This window comes from Lithobates pipiens, unplaced genomic scaffold (assembly GCF_037356315.1).
Source record: "Lithobates pipiens isolate NorthernLeopardFrog02 unplaced genomic scaffold, aLitPip1_a1.2 Scaffold_13, whole genome shotgun sequence".
Taxonomy (NCBI): Eukaryota; Metazoa; Chordata; class Amphibia; order Anura; family Ranidae; genus Lithobates; species Lithobates pipiens.
Window position 1 is genome coordinate 461,466,455 of NW_027507718.1, and position 14,876 is coordinate 461,481,330.

At 42.8% G+C, this 14,876-nt stretch overlaps 1 protein-coding gene across 4 annotated transcripts in view; it reads left to right on the forward strand.

Annotated features, from left to right (window-relative positions):
- KIAA0232 (KIAA0232 ortholog) overlaps nt 1-14,876 on the forward strand; it is a 47,488-nt gene that overhangs the window by 23,786 nt on the left and 8,826 nt on the right. For 3 of the 4 annotated variants that reach the window (XM_077477820.1, XM_077477822.1, XM_077477821.1), the window contains exons 4-6: nt 5,994-6,084; nt 7,499-7,580; nt 8,900-12,056. In XM_077477820.1, coding sequence (XP_077333946.1) covers nt 5,994-6,084; nt 7,499-7,580; nt 8,900-12,056 — 3,330 coding nt within the window. Of the gene's footprint in view, nt 1-4,677; nt 5,217-5,993; nt 6,085-7,498; nt 7,581-8,899; nt 12,057-14,876 lie in introns of those variants that run through there. The other variant, XM_077477823.1, reaches the window with a different exon arrangement.

Here is a 14,876-nt window from a genome sequence, read left to right on the forward strand (position 1 = left end):
GCAAGTGAACTGAGTCTCCCAGAAAATCCACAAATGCACCACTGCTACTGTCCCAAAGTCTCCTCCTAGAGTGACATAAACTCCACTTAGGAATGGGGTTCCTGTCGCATGCAATAGAAAAGGGATATGGCCACTGCAAGATTTTATATATAAATCTATACATACGGCAGTCTCCCCATCTATCCCACAACCATCTAGGAATTGCCCTCCCTTTTGTGAGGCATCCTAGTCAGGCAACCCTCCCAGCATGGAGACATTGGTGAACATGAATTCCATGCAGGTGTGCCCCAGCCGCATAGGAGCCAGGTCATTTACAAGCATAGTAATAAGTTTATCTCCTAACCCCACCCAGGGTGAGCATGTGAGGGCCATCTTAATCTCCGATGGCTCAGACACATGATGTACTCGGGTGCGGTTACTAATCGGCCACGGTAAAGCGTCTGCTACTGGCAGGCAGTGGGCCGTTCACAAGGCGGGTCAGCTACAAGGGCAGAGGTGGTCAGGGGGGAAACAGAAAATTACATCTTGTTTAGGACTCCATCCTGGGATCTTCTCCTGGATCTTGGCGGGCGTGCGGCAGGCCTCGTGTGTAGAGGCCCAATCTGGTGGTGGGACACGGAAGGAACTGGAGCCAATCTGGGACCTGTATTGGGTCGAGGAAGGAGAACAGTGCCGGTAATTCCACTGGTGTGTGCAGGGTAAAGGAGGCCATATCCTTTCTGAAGGTAACTGCCAGCAGGTAGCCCCACTGGTAGGTGCATCCTTGTTTCCCCAGCTCCAGAACAGGGCATAAGAGCCCTGCATCTTAGCGTCACCCGGGAGAGATCGGGTAGGATCTTAATTGGAGCCCCAGCAAATTCTATGTCTTCCTGCTCCCAGGCATTACGCAGTATGCCTTCTTTCTGCGTGTAACGGTGTAGCGTGCAGTCTGGCGGGATCTAGAGGCCTGGGGCCCATGGCCTTATGGACCCTGTCTATTTCTAGCATGGGGGGGTCTCTAAGACCTTGCGGAAGATTGCTACGACAGTCTCCCTGAGGTTTTCAGTATCTTCAATGTCCTCGAGGTGGAGCTGTAGCGTAATAGCAGTGTTTCAGGATTTCTCCAGAGACGACACCCGGTGTGCCAGGTTGGAGAAAAGAGACCTCTCCTGTAGTTACCCTGTCAGTGAGTGGGGTTATGCCATCTCTCACCTCCTGGATGTTTCAGTGGTGGGTTTCCTCCAGCCAGGGGATCAGGGCTTCGATGTCCATCCTAGTGGGGAGTCCCTGCAGTAATGACCGAATGTCTTGGTCAAGCTGGCTTGCGCCTGGTGGTTGTGTGGGAGGCAAACATTTCTGGCCGAAAGGCCGCTGGGGTCTCTGGGAAGCTGTCTGAGGCATCCTGAGGGACTGGGAGATGGAGGATGCATGTCTGGAGCCTGGGTCTCCTGAGGGGAGCCACTTGGAGCCGCCACTCCAGTGCCTGGACAGAGACTCTGGAGTTGCGAGAAATTGCAGTAAATCGCCCTTGGACGTGTTGGAGCGGGTTACCCGTGTAAATGCTCTAGTTCTATTTTGTTGTGCAGACAGCATACCGGAGGTAAATAGTTTATTTAGCTGGGAAGGGCAGGGTAAGGCCGAGAGCTCTCACGAGATACAACTTTACTCAGCCAATTCCAGGCCACGCCCCCAGCATGTCTGTTTCTTGTTTTCGTACATTTCATTCCCATTGCTACATTAAGATGCTCAACATGGGGGATCTGTCATCTTTTTCTTTCCCCTCTCCGGATATGCCATATATGCAAATTTTACATGCACCGTCACATGGGGTAACCTAGAGTACTGTATATGTGCATGGTCATTGGCCAATTAGGATGAGTTTTAGTGTATGTATGTGTATATATCTAAATCACTAGCCTAGTCTCAAAATACCAACCTAATATTCCTCTGTTTCTCCCAAGACCCCCTGCTCTCTAGCTCCCTCATCGCCTCCACCCATACTCTCCTTCAGGACTGCTTCCGAGCCTCTCTCATCCTCTGGAATTTCCTACCCCAATCTGTCAGACTATCTCCAAATCTGTCCACTTTTAGGCGATCCCTGAAAACATTTCTCTTCAGAGAAGCCTGTCCTGCCACCATGTAACAACTGTACTTTAATTTTCTTCATTAGGTCACCTCCCAGTTATTTACACTTTTGTATCACTTGACCCTCCCACTTGGATTGTAAGCTCTAACAAGCAGGGCTCTAATTCCTCCTGTATTGAATTGTATTTGTACTGTCTGCCCTAACATTGTAAAGCAATGCGCAAACTGTTGGCGCTATATAAATCCTGTATTAGTATTATAATAATATAACCCATGTTGAGATGTGAATGGGCCCTAAGAAATGGTCATTTTGGTTCAGCCTGGTAATTTTTTTTGATTGATGGATAGGCTTTCCTATAGCACAAAACTAATTTACAATTGACAAGTGCTTTTGTTCATATAAAGAAATTTTCCACATTTAGCAGAGTTCTAACATTAGAAAGACAAATTATTACACGCAGCGTCTTTTCAAATGCAGTGCACCACGATGAATGGTGTGTTATGAGAGGCAGTGTGTATGCAGCAGAGCTTTGGAGTGCCATTCCCAATGATGGGTTACTTCCCTGCATCAGTGATGTGTAAATGATCTTAGTGCAAGTGGATGCTGAATGATCATTTTGTATTAAAGGGGAAGAAACTACTGAGAAAATGGGGCTGATTAACTTAAACTGGAGAGTGAGAAATCTGGTGCAGCTGTGCAATGCTAGCCAATCGGCTCCTAACTTCAGCTTGTTCAATTAAGCTTTGACAACCCGGAAATTGATTGCAAACCCTGGTGCAGCTCTACATGGAAGCCAACCTCGTTTTAGCAAATCAACCCTAATGTGCAAATTGATTGTCGAGTAGTTTGCAGGCAGGAATAGGCAAATGGTTTGCATTCCATCGCTCTCATCGAGTAATCTGTCTGTGTATGGCTCTTTAACAATGCCAAGTAACTGGCATTTTTATATACCAGTGAACAATTTCCATTCTGCTCTGCTTTCCTAGCTGACGCAGGCCATCTGCTCCTTTAGCTAGTGCTAAAAATAGTTCCTAAGTAATACTTATAAAGTGATTTAACATTTGTCACCATGGATAACAGGGACCCAACATCGCCCCTCCCTTTCTTTTTGCATTTGCTTTTCATTACATGCATATTTCTGCTGTTTTGGAAGACGTTTTTGGTGGTTTTACATCAGTTCCAGATTGCTGTTCTTCCGCTTTAAACTTAAAGCTGTTAAGGCTATTTTTAGCTCAAACCTTTAGCCGAGCACTGTCATGTGATTCTGTCAGTGGGTTGTTTGCAGACATTGAGATGCATGTTCTGCGTAAGGCATACAGGATCTACGCTTTCCTTTTTTTCTTTTTTTTTTTTTTTCACTGTCGGGCTACAAAGCTGTTTTTTTGCCAAGAACAGATTCCCCCAGCACAGTTAATATACATTTTGGTAGGAGGAGATCCTCTATTGGTCCAGGAGATCACTGTCATGTTTTGTTCTTCCCTTTACAAGTGATTGCTTTTCCCTAAGCAGTGTTCTTTCAATTGACACCCACAAACATACATACATACATACATACATACATACATACATACATACATACATACATACATACATACATACATACATGGTTTGCTCTTGCAAATTCATCTGTCTTTGCCATGTGCATTTTAATCATGTCAAAACATTGAAGCTTGTTTCATATAGATTATATATTGATAATGTTTTGTTTACGTTTTAACATTTTAAAGTATAAATACGTGGTGCAATGATTGTGTTGGGTGAATCACCCTGTGCCTTACCTCACGTGGCTGAGCAGCTGACTAGCACACAACAGCTGCTTAATCCTTCACTGCGACAGCCCACATTCCGGGAAAAGCAATCTGATGCACTGTGCCTGCCTGTCCCCAGCACAAACTCTGTGTTCCCTTTAATTTTTTTTCCATTAATCAAAAGGACAATGCCAATTGCTAGAAAGCATAAATGGATTCTTCGGTTCTGTAGTGTGCACATACTATGACAAAGCAAAATTTGTAACCGGAAATCAATTATTGGAAGAATTCTGGCAGTCTGGAAAGAGCTTTGCTGTTTTGTTGGTGTTACTGATTTGTTGGCGTTACTGACCTTGTTGCCCATGTGTTGGTAAAAATCTTCAGACCTGACTAGTGCACTTTAGTATGCTCACGGACTGTAAAAATCTGTCCATTTTACTTGAGATTTTTTTTCTTACAATAAAGAGGGGGTAGATCTCAGAAATGTGAAGTGATTGAACTCTTCCCGAAATTCTCTTTTAGAGAATGTAAAGAGGAAGGGAAATGTGAACACGCATTTTTTAATTTTTTTTTTTTTTTTTTTTTTATCTATCCACAAGAGAGATCTAATTTTCCGATGAATAGATATATTAAAAAGTATGTGTGTAATATAAATAATATATATTATAACGGCTCTTCAAAATATGGTTACTAAACTTTTTAGTTCTATTGCTTAGGAACCAAGACTCGCGGGTAACAAATTGTTGTTGTGTGTTTGCGGAGCTGTTGCCTCCCTCTGTATGTAATATTATACCAAATATTTTTTAGTCACCGAAGGTCTTCGGAGAGAGGAGTTGTCAGTAGCTGGAATTGTGGGAGGTGTCAGTGTGTCTTGCTTCGTCCCTAGTACCCTCTTCATTTTCCTGGGATAGCCTGAACCAGTCTGAAGGATTCTAGAATAAGCTTTTTTATTTTATTTTTTTGCGATTTTGTCTTTTTCAGCAGCTGTAGGTCCATTATACAGTGCAGATTGAATGGAATAATTGGTCACGCTCTTTTGTTAAAGATAAGCTGTCCCTCCGTACTCCTCGTTGACCGTAATCACAGAAGAGGCTGGAATGTTAATGTGCGTGGTACTTTCAGGCGCCCAAATGAACTATTCACTTTTCAATAGACTTGTGTTGCCTTTGAAAGCTTGACAGTTCAGTCTCCACCTCATTTTCAAGCAAGATGCCCGTGTGATCTCTGTTTTACACAGTGAGCTTCTTTTTTTTTTTTTTTTCTTCTTCCCCCTCCACCCCTCCCATAGCCATTGCTTACTATGTACCGCTCAACACAACAGCATGCAGAATGTCAGCTGGTGTAAGACGTGTGTGATACAGGAACAAATAATCTGTTTCCGAAACTTCACTCCTTGAGCCATGGTAAGAAGGTGACAAACTCAATTGGCTGTTACCATTGTATAGCTTCTTCATTACATGATTTTACAGGGTTGTGTGTCTTGTCTGCTTTGGGGTGAAGAATTGAAGGTTTAATATCGTCCCTGAGATGACGCCTGTTATGTGGGACTGATATTGCAAGATGTCATAGAACGCATCTAAAGTGTCATGACGTTCATGATTTATTTTTATTTTATTTTTTTGCTTTGTCATTTTAAGCTGTGTATAATTGTGGCAGTGGGGAGTTGGCTGTAGACTTAGTCACACCGCTTTTATATCTTGTGCTCTTACAGTTCATATTTGATATCCGTAGCCCGGAACCTACACTAGAACACAGCACTCTACTTGGCACCTGAAAGCACTTCAGTCCAGTTAGTGGATTTACAACTTGAAAGATTGGAAATGGTTTAGCATGTACATTATGTATATGATAAATATTTATGTAGTGGACTTTACCCACCAGCAACAATTTCTATCAATTGCTCATTGTGCATGGATTTTTTTTTTTTTTTTTTTTTTTTTTTTTTTTAGCAGTTTCTTCAGCCTGGAGCTCACAAAGAATGCTTGTGTTTGACTCTTTAGTCTAGAGAATGCTCTTATTTGTCCAACTACAGATGCTAAAGGGAAATCATTTATTTTAGGATAAATATTGACTACTAGTGAATCCCAGTGATAGGATTTTACATCTCCGCACACACAGCAGTGTTTTGTGATTGAGTTTGTGAATTTTAGTTATACATTTTCTCATGTTGTGTTTTGCAGAGTTCTGGAATTGAAACTTTAGTTGAAGAGCTTTGCTCCAAACTGAAAGATCTCCAGAGTAGCCAAGGTGAACAGCTGATGATGAATAAAGGTAAAGGTCATGGGTATTTAACTAGTCCCTGTATAGTTTGGGAAGGGGGAAATTAGTTTTATTTTTTATTTTTTTGTGCCTGCAACTCCCTCAACCCACAGATGGCTCCCAAACATAGCCTATGAAAATTAAAGCGGAGGTCCACCCTAAAGTGGACCTTCCACTCATTGGAACCCTCCCCCCCCCCCCCCTCCAGTGCCACAATTGGCACCTTTTGGGGGGAGGGGGGTGCAGGTACCTGTACAGTACAGGTATCTGCACCCACTTCCGGGATAGCTCTCTGCGGAAAGGGGCGTAGATTACGCCCCTTTCCGAAGGTCCCCCACTGCCTGCTGGGAAACACACAGATCCCAGAGACAGCAGGGACCATCCTTATTGCGCAGCGCGACTCGCGCATGCGCAGTAGGGAACCGGGAAATGAAGCCACAAGACTCCACTTCCTGATTCCCATACCCAAGATGGCGGCGGCAGCACCCGAGAGACGATCAAGAGATCGGCTTCGGGTGCGCTGGGTGGGTAAGTGTCATTATTTTAAAAGTCAGCAGCTGCAGTATTTGTAGCTGCTGGCTTTAAAAAAAAAAAAAAAAAAAAAACGGCGGACTCCCGCTTTAACTGTAGATTTGTTATGGAGTCTGAATGCTGGGATAAAGCGAAGTTCAACTTGGTGCATAGCTGTGCCCACAGAGCTTAAAGCAGGGGGGATTTGATTATAATCAAGTCGATTTAAATCACTACTAAAAAGGCTCGATTATTAAATCATAATTTTTAAAGAGCAGCTGTCATCTCTGTCCCACAGCGGCTCCTATTCTGACCCGCTGTTGACTCACTGACAGTCCCATTCACTTTAATGGGATGGCTGGTGATGTGCTACTGACACAACAAGGTGAGGACGTGGTGGCAGCAGGTGAGGTGATGCCTGCTAACAGGTGCTGCCTTGATTAATCTGAAATGACAGGTGCTCTTTAAATGTAAGGGCTCCATGTGCTTACTTGATGATAACTGTTAAATATTTGCAAAAAAAACCTTCAGTTTATAGCTCCCCCCCCCCCCCCCCCGTTCTTATCTAAATCCAGCAAGGTGCATGAGAGCCAAGGCAGATTGAAAATTTAGGTTGTTTTTTATTTTCTTGAACCTAATTAATATACCATAGAAAGTTTCTTCCCCCTAGCTGATAGGCCCCATTAGCACAGAATTCAAACTTGCATATGTGGTTTCAGGTGGCACTGTCGCATTTTAGGGTCTTCCAACAGTGCACATCGCTGCCAGTACAGTATTTTTATGCCATATGTTACAAACGCTGGGCATCCTGCTCCTGTGTCAACCAACTTTTACACAGCTACTCTTCCCGATATCTGTGCATTGTAGCCTATAGATATATATGCATGTTACTGACGTATATATTAACATTTTACAGATGAGAAGACTAGCAAGACTGTAGATGGATTGCTGTCACCAGAAGCAACATCATCTCTAGCAAGAAAGGATCAGGCTGAAATGTAAATATCCCTTAAATCTCTTGAAATCTTTGAAAAAAATGTTCATATCCTAGGTGAGGTTTTTATTCTAATCAAAGGTAGATAATATGCCAAAATGATTCAAGCGTGAGAAAAAGGGGGAAAAAAAACCTCAAACCCTTCCATGATGAAGCTTGGAGATGTGATCAGACATCACAACGAGAAGGATGTCACCACCCTTTATTTTAGAGCCTGACTCCCAAGTTACACTTTAAATGGTTTGTTCCTTTACAAATACATGTTGCTACTGTCGATGCAGAATAAACTGTATGTAGCATCAGATACATACCATATACAGTGCTATGGTACAGGGACTGGCAGTCCTGTTGATGAAACAAAATCGATTTGGGCCAAGTGCTGCTTTGCCATTCACAGGAAGCGTTGCATTTTATGAATGACTACAAGGCTTCTGCTGACTGATTTATAGGTCATGATGTAATTTGTTATTCTCTTCACCTCAGCCAATTAGAGGAAACCTTGTATTCACAATAACCGTATTTATCAGCGTATAACCAGAACAATTAATTTTTAGAGGGATGTTTCCGGGAATTTTTTCTTTTTTAAATAAAGAGCTTTGAAGCAAAATAAGGGTCAGTGCCCATCTGCAGCCTCGCCATTGCCCATCATTGCAGCCTGATCAGTGCCCATCTGCACCCTTGACATTGCACATCACTGCAGCCTGATTAGTGCCCATCTGCAGCCTCACCAATGCCTGCTTACACAGAGGGATCTACTGTTTACTTGGCGTGCAGTCGCACACGGTCCCACCTCCTAGATGGCTCCTATGATGGACAGAACTCCGGTCCATGCTAGATGCATTTGTGAATGCATTTTCCTAAATGAGTGCAGTTGACTAAAAGAGAACAGGATGCTTATACATTGTGTTAATGTTTAAAAAATGTAAGCATTGGACTGAAAACATAAAAAAATTCTTGCACTTATCTCCAATCTGATGAAAAGGTGCCCAATCAAACTTGTTTCAAATGCATTGGACATCTTAACGGAAGCTAAAATTTGAGCTACGTCTCAACAATCGGCCACATTCAATTTTTGTTGTCGGTCCATTAAATGAGTTTTGTTAGAAGCTTTAGTTCGCATCAATTAGGATCTCATAAGTCACCACCTCTGTCTTAAGAAATAAAAATAAAAAATGTTTTTGTTTGTATATGTCATAAATAAATAAAAAATCACGTTGGAGGTAGTCGTTACAGAAAGTTTTCACACAATAGTTTCAGAATGTGTGGCAGTAGAAATGGTACTGTCTTTAATGCACCATTTATGTGGTTTTTGTCCATTTACAGGTATTATGAAGCTTTTCCACCTCTGTCAGAAAAGCCAGTTTGCCTACAAGAAATAATGACCGTGTGGAACAAATCAAAAATCTGCTCTTATTCTAGCTCCTCCTCATCTTCTACTGCCCCACAAACAAGCACCGAAACTCCATCACCAAAGAATTGCAACAGCGAGAATGAAACCATAGTGACCAACAAGAATGGAGCTTCTAACACTGTACAGGCAAAAAACCATCAAAGAAAAGGCAAGAACGAGAAAGAGAACAAGTTTAGCACCCCAACAGATGCTAAAACTGGGATATCAAAAAGTGTGAGGCGCAAGTCAAACGGAAAAATCCGCCCTCGATCCTGGTCATCTGGATCGAGCGAAGCAGGCTCGAATGGTAATCAGGGAGAAACAAAAATGCGTTTTGTCAAAGTAAGGCAAAAAATTAGAGATGTCCGGAACAAAAAGGGGAAAGCCAGCCCTAAAACTCTGTCCAAAAACGTTGAGAGAAAAAATGTTGCAGCTAGCAGCAGTAGTAGTGTGGGATCTGTGAAAACACTCTGCAAAAGAGTAAAACGTCAGATAAAAGAATATGCATGGAAAGACTTGAATGAAGGAAATGTCTTTGAAGAGAGAAAAAAAGAAACAGAATTCAGAGAGGAGCCTTTGTGGTATACTGAACCCATTACAGAATACTTTATTCCTCTGAACGGCAAAAGTAAATTAGAAACTGCATACAAAAAACATCAGAATTGGCATAACAGGTCAGAAGAGATGGAAGAGTTGTCAGAGATCGTAAAAGATCTTCATTTAAATAACCACAATATTCATGAAACATACCTCGCAGCAGGTACCTTTATTGAGGGTCACTTTGTAGAAATGCCTGCAGACATAACAGAGGCAAGTGATCCCACAGGGACCTCTAACTGTTCTCTTCCAGAGGACAACTATTTGGATGATGTTCACCCTTTAGAATATACACACTTCTATGAAGTAGAAATTGATCAATCCATGTTGGATCCTGGTGCCTCAGATAAGTTGAAAGGAGAAAGTCGAATCCTGAATATGATTCGACAGAAGAGCAAACTGCAAAGTGATTTTGAGGCTGAATCTTGCAAAGTGTTAGATAAGGATTTGCAATGGGGGAGTGCAATATGGACAGAGTCAACCAGTTCTATTGGTGCTGAAGATTTGTTCTCGCAAGACCATAGTAAATTAGCTCAATTTTGGGAGTCCTATTCACCCTCCAGCTCAGTAGATGCAGATGGGGAGAGTTTGGGAGGTGACTCCCCCAATACCCTTTCCCCTTTTTTAGACAGCACAATGCTTAGTGGTCACATGCATGCAGGCAATCAAGATTTATTTTTGGATAGAAACGGCTCTTATTTTTCAGTGTTTGAAGTGCAATGCAGTAACTCTGTACTTCCGCTGCCCAGGGAGCGGATGGTAAATGAGAGAAGCAAATCAGAGTCTTGTTCCAGCATGAATAGGTTTGGGAAAACTCAGTCACGATTACTTATATGGACCAAAAACAGTGCCTTTGATGAAAACGAACAGTGTTCAAACCTCTCAACTAGAACATGCAGTCCGTGGTCACATTCAGATGGAACACGGTCGGATACGGAGGCTCTAAACAGTCATTTAGAAGATTACAGTCAGTTAAATGCAGAAGACTCAGATTACATAATTCCTAGAGTTACCTTAACCTTCCAACAGAATATCCCTTGTACATCAAGAAACCCATTTATGCAGAACAGGACTTTGACTGACGAATCAGGGCTGGTGGGAAAAAAATCTAAGCTGGAGTCACTTTGCGGCATTCAGCTTGAACAGGAAAATAAGGAGATATGTGACACTATAGAGACTGAGAGCAAAAACAGCCATCATACACATGGATACAGCTCAGGGGTCATCAAAGACATTTGGACAAACATCGAAGACCATTTTGAAAGAGCGGAGGACCAGATCTTCCCACTAGATGTAAATGTATTTAGTTGTCATGAAGCTAATGCTACATGTGATGCTTTTCAGGAGCCCAGTAAGGCCGTTCAGAGGTCTGAGTACCATCTTTGGGATAGTCAAAAAGATCTTGCAGAAAAGCAAACCTTTCTCTCGAGTGATTCATTAAAGATTGATAGTGGAGATTACACAACTCCATCCAAACCATGGGATATTAACCATGTGAAAGAAAATTCATTCATTCTTGGAGGCGTTTATGGTGAGTTCAAAAGCTTCAGTGGTGAGGATGAGTGGGCACTGGCACCGCAGAGTCCAGCAAAAGCAAGCCTACTGGAATGTGCTGCCTCTGATGTCGTTACGATAGAAGGAGCAGATGTGTTTGTGACTCCAGGAAACCGTTTTGCTCCTGGCCATAGGCCGTTGTGGAGACCATTTGTTTCATTTGAAGATGAGCATAGGGAAGATAGAGGCTCAAACAAAGGGTTTTCTTTCATTTTGCATGAAAATTTGCTTGGAACATGTGAGAATTTCCAGGTCGATGAACCAGGAATGGGCTACTCTTTCTCTTCTTATGAGCTGAACAATAGATTTTCACAGGTTCTTCATGTTGAATGTTCATTTGAACCTGGAAGCATCATTACCAGTAGTCCTAATTATAAACCAAAAGCCTTGTGTTCAGAGTCAGAAGGTGACGGAAATCATCCAAGGATTTGTGGCGTGGAAAGAACGCAGTACAGATCGATAAAAATCTCTCCACGTACTCACTTCCGCCCAATATCTGCATCTGAACTTTCTCCAGGAGTAGGAAGCGAATCCGATTGTGAATCGGAGAAAGATGAGGTAGCTGCACCTACTCTTTCTGAGGGAGAAGTGTTTGAGGATCCGCAGGATGATCTTAAACCGCTTGAAGAAGATGCTGAAAATGAAGGTCATTTTTATGGAAAGTCTGAGCTTGAATCTGGGAAGTTTCTGCCTAGATTGCAGAAGTCTGGCATGGAGAAAAGTGCACAGACTTCTTTAGACGGTCAAGAAGAATCCTTTGGAGTTTTGCCTTTAGAGAAACATGACAATTTAGACTTTAGAGTTATAGAGTCGTTTGAAAGTGAAGTGATGGAGAACTCTAAAACAAATTGCAAAATGTTGGAGTTGGAAAGAGAAGTGAATGAAATGGGAGACCTGACTTTGGGATGCGACTCTACATCTTGTGTGGAAAAGGAAGAGGTATGTAGAAGCTTGGTTTCATACACAGTGATTAAGGCTCTACCTTGATTACTAAAAATGTGCTGTTCATAGTGTGCATTTATTTGTGGTCCCATATAGCTTTGTGTATAGATGGGTATGTGTGTGTAAAATGTATGTGTGTGTGTATATATATATATATGTGTGTGTGTGTGTGTGTGTGTGTGTGTGTGTGTATGTATATATATTTTTTTTATTATATATTTACGTACAGTGCGAACAGAGTCGGACCCCCTTAAATTTTTCGCTCTGTGTTATATTGCAGCCATTTGCTAAAATCATTTAAGTTCATTTTTTATTTTTTTTTCCTCATTAATGTACACACAGAATTGTTGACATGTGTGCAGATTTATTAAAAAAGAAACTGAAATATCACATGATCCTAAGTATTCAGACCCCTTGCTCAGTATTTAGGAGAAGCACGCTTTTGATCTAATACAGCCATGAGTCTTTTTGGGGAAAAATGCAACAAGTTTTTCACACCTGGATTTGGGGATCCTCTGCCATTCGTCCTTGCAGATCCTCTCCAGTTCTATCAGGTTGGATGGTATACGTTGGTGGACAGCCATTTTTAGGTCTCTCCAGAGATGCTCAATTGGGGTTAAGTCAGGGCTCTGGCTGGGCCATTGAAGAACAGTCGCGGGGTTGTTGTGAAGCCACTCCTCCGTTATTTTAGCTATGTGCTTAGGGTCATTATCTTGTTGGAAGGTAAACCTTTGGCCCAGTCTGAGGTCCTGAGCACTCTGGATAAGGTTTTCTTCCAGGATATCCCTGTACTTGGCCGCATTCATCTTTCCCTCAATTGCAAACAGTTGTCCTGTCCCTGCAGCTGAAAAAACGCCCCCACAGCATGATGCTGCCACCACCATGCTTAACTGTTGGGACTGTATTGGACAGGTGATGAGCAGTGCCTGGTTTTCTCCACACATACCACTTAGAATTAAGGCTAAAAAGTTCTATCTTCGTCTCCTCAGACCAGAGAATCTTATTTCTCACCATCTTGGAGTCCTTCAGGTGTGTGGTGTTTGCTTTATTTAAAAAAAAAAAACTCCATGCGGCCTTTCATGTGTCTTGCACTGGGGAGAGGCTTCCGTCGGGCCACTCTGCCATAAAGCCCCGACTGGTGGAGGGCTGCAATGATGGTTAACTTTCTGCAACTTTCTCCCATCTCCCGACTGCATCTCTGGAGCTCAGCCACAGTGATTTTTGGGTTTTTCTTTACCTCTCTAACCAAGGCTCTTCTCCCCCGATAGGTCAGTTTGGCCAGATGGCTAGCTCTAGGAAGGGTTATGGTCGTCTCAAACGTCTTCCTTTTAAGAATTATGGAAGCCACTGTGCTCTTATGAACCTTAAGTGATGCAGAAATTTTTTTGTAACCTTGGCCAGATCTGTGCCTTGCCACAATTCTGTGTCTGAGCTCTTCAGGAATTTCCTTTGACCGCCTGATTCTCATTTGCTCTGACATGCACTGTGAGCTGTAAGGTCTTGTATAGACAGGTGTGTGGCTTTCCTAATCAAGTCCAATCAGTATAATCAAACACGGCTGGACTCAAATGAAGGTGTGGAACCATCTCAAGGATGATCAGAAGAAATGGACAGCACCTGAGTTAAATATGGGTGTCACAGCAAAGGGTCTGATTACTTAGGACCATGTGATATTTCTGTTTTTCTTTTTTAATAAATCTGCAAAAATGTCAACAATTCTGTGTGTTTCTGTCAATATGGGGTGCTGTGTACATTGAAGACAAAAAATTAACTTAAAGCGGAGGTCCACCCTAAAGTGGACCTTCCGCTCATCGGAACCCTCCCCCCCCTCCGGTGCCACAATCGGCACCTTTCAGGGGGGAGGGGGGTGCAGTTACCTGGATAATCCAGGTAACTGCACCCACTTCCGGGATAGCTCTCTGCGGAAAGGGGCGTAACTTACGCCCCTTTCCGCAAGTGCCCGCCCCTTCCTGCAAGTGCCCCACTGCCTGCTGGGAAACACACAGATCCCAGAGGCAGCGGGGAGCGTCCTTATTGCGCAGCGCGATTCGCGCATGCGCAGTAGGGAACCGGGAAATGAAGCCGAAAGGCTCCATTTCCCAATTCCCATACCCAAGATGGCGGCGGCAGGACCCGACAGACGACCTAGAGATCGGCTTTGGGTGCCGACATCGCAGGCGCGCTGGACAGGTAAGTGTCACTATTTTAAAAGTCAGCAGCTGCAGTATTTGTAGCTGCTGGCTTTTAAAAAAAAAAAAAAAACGCGGAGTCCCGGTGGACTCCCGCTTTAAATGATTTTAGCAAATGGCTGCAATATAACAGTGAAAAATTATCAAGCTCACACTGTGCCGATGGCAGTTCCGCAGAGGTGCGGCAGCTATACTCCAATTTGAATACCTTTCTCAACCATAGATGCTACAGGACCTCAGACAGCAACCTGTTTGAAAATGGCTGCATTAGAGGTCCGCAAGTCATAGTGAATACCAAGACCATGGTCCGCTTAAGGAAGCTGGGGGTATGGTGTTACAAATGCCTTTCAACAGGTTTATGCTGTGGCTGAAAGAAAAATCAGAGCCTCTTAATCCTTTCCCTGCCCGTTGTGTTCATTTTAAATTTCTGATGAATAAAACCGTTGAATCCACTTGTATGAAAGCATTTGTATGCTATGATACCTATAGGTACTCCAGTTTAGAGTCGTCCCCCTCCCCTTTATTTATTTATTTATTTTTTTAAACTCTTCATCCATTCGACTATAGGGTGTCAGTTGTTGGCGCATAGCCATGAAGTCATGGAAAATAACAAAGTAAAACTAAATTG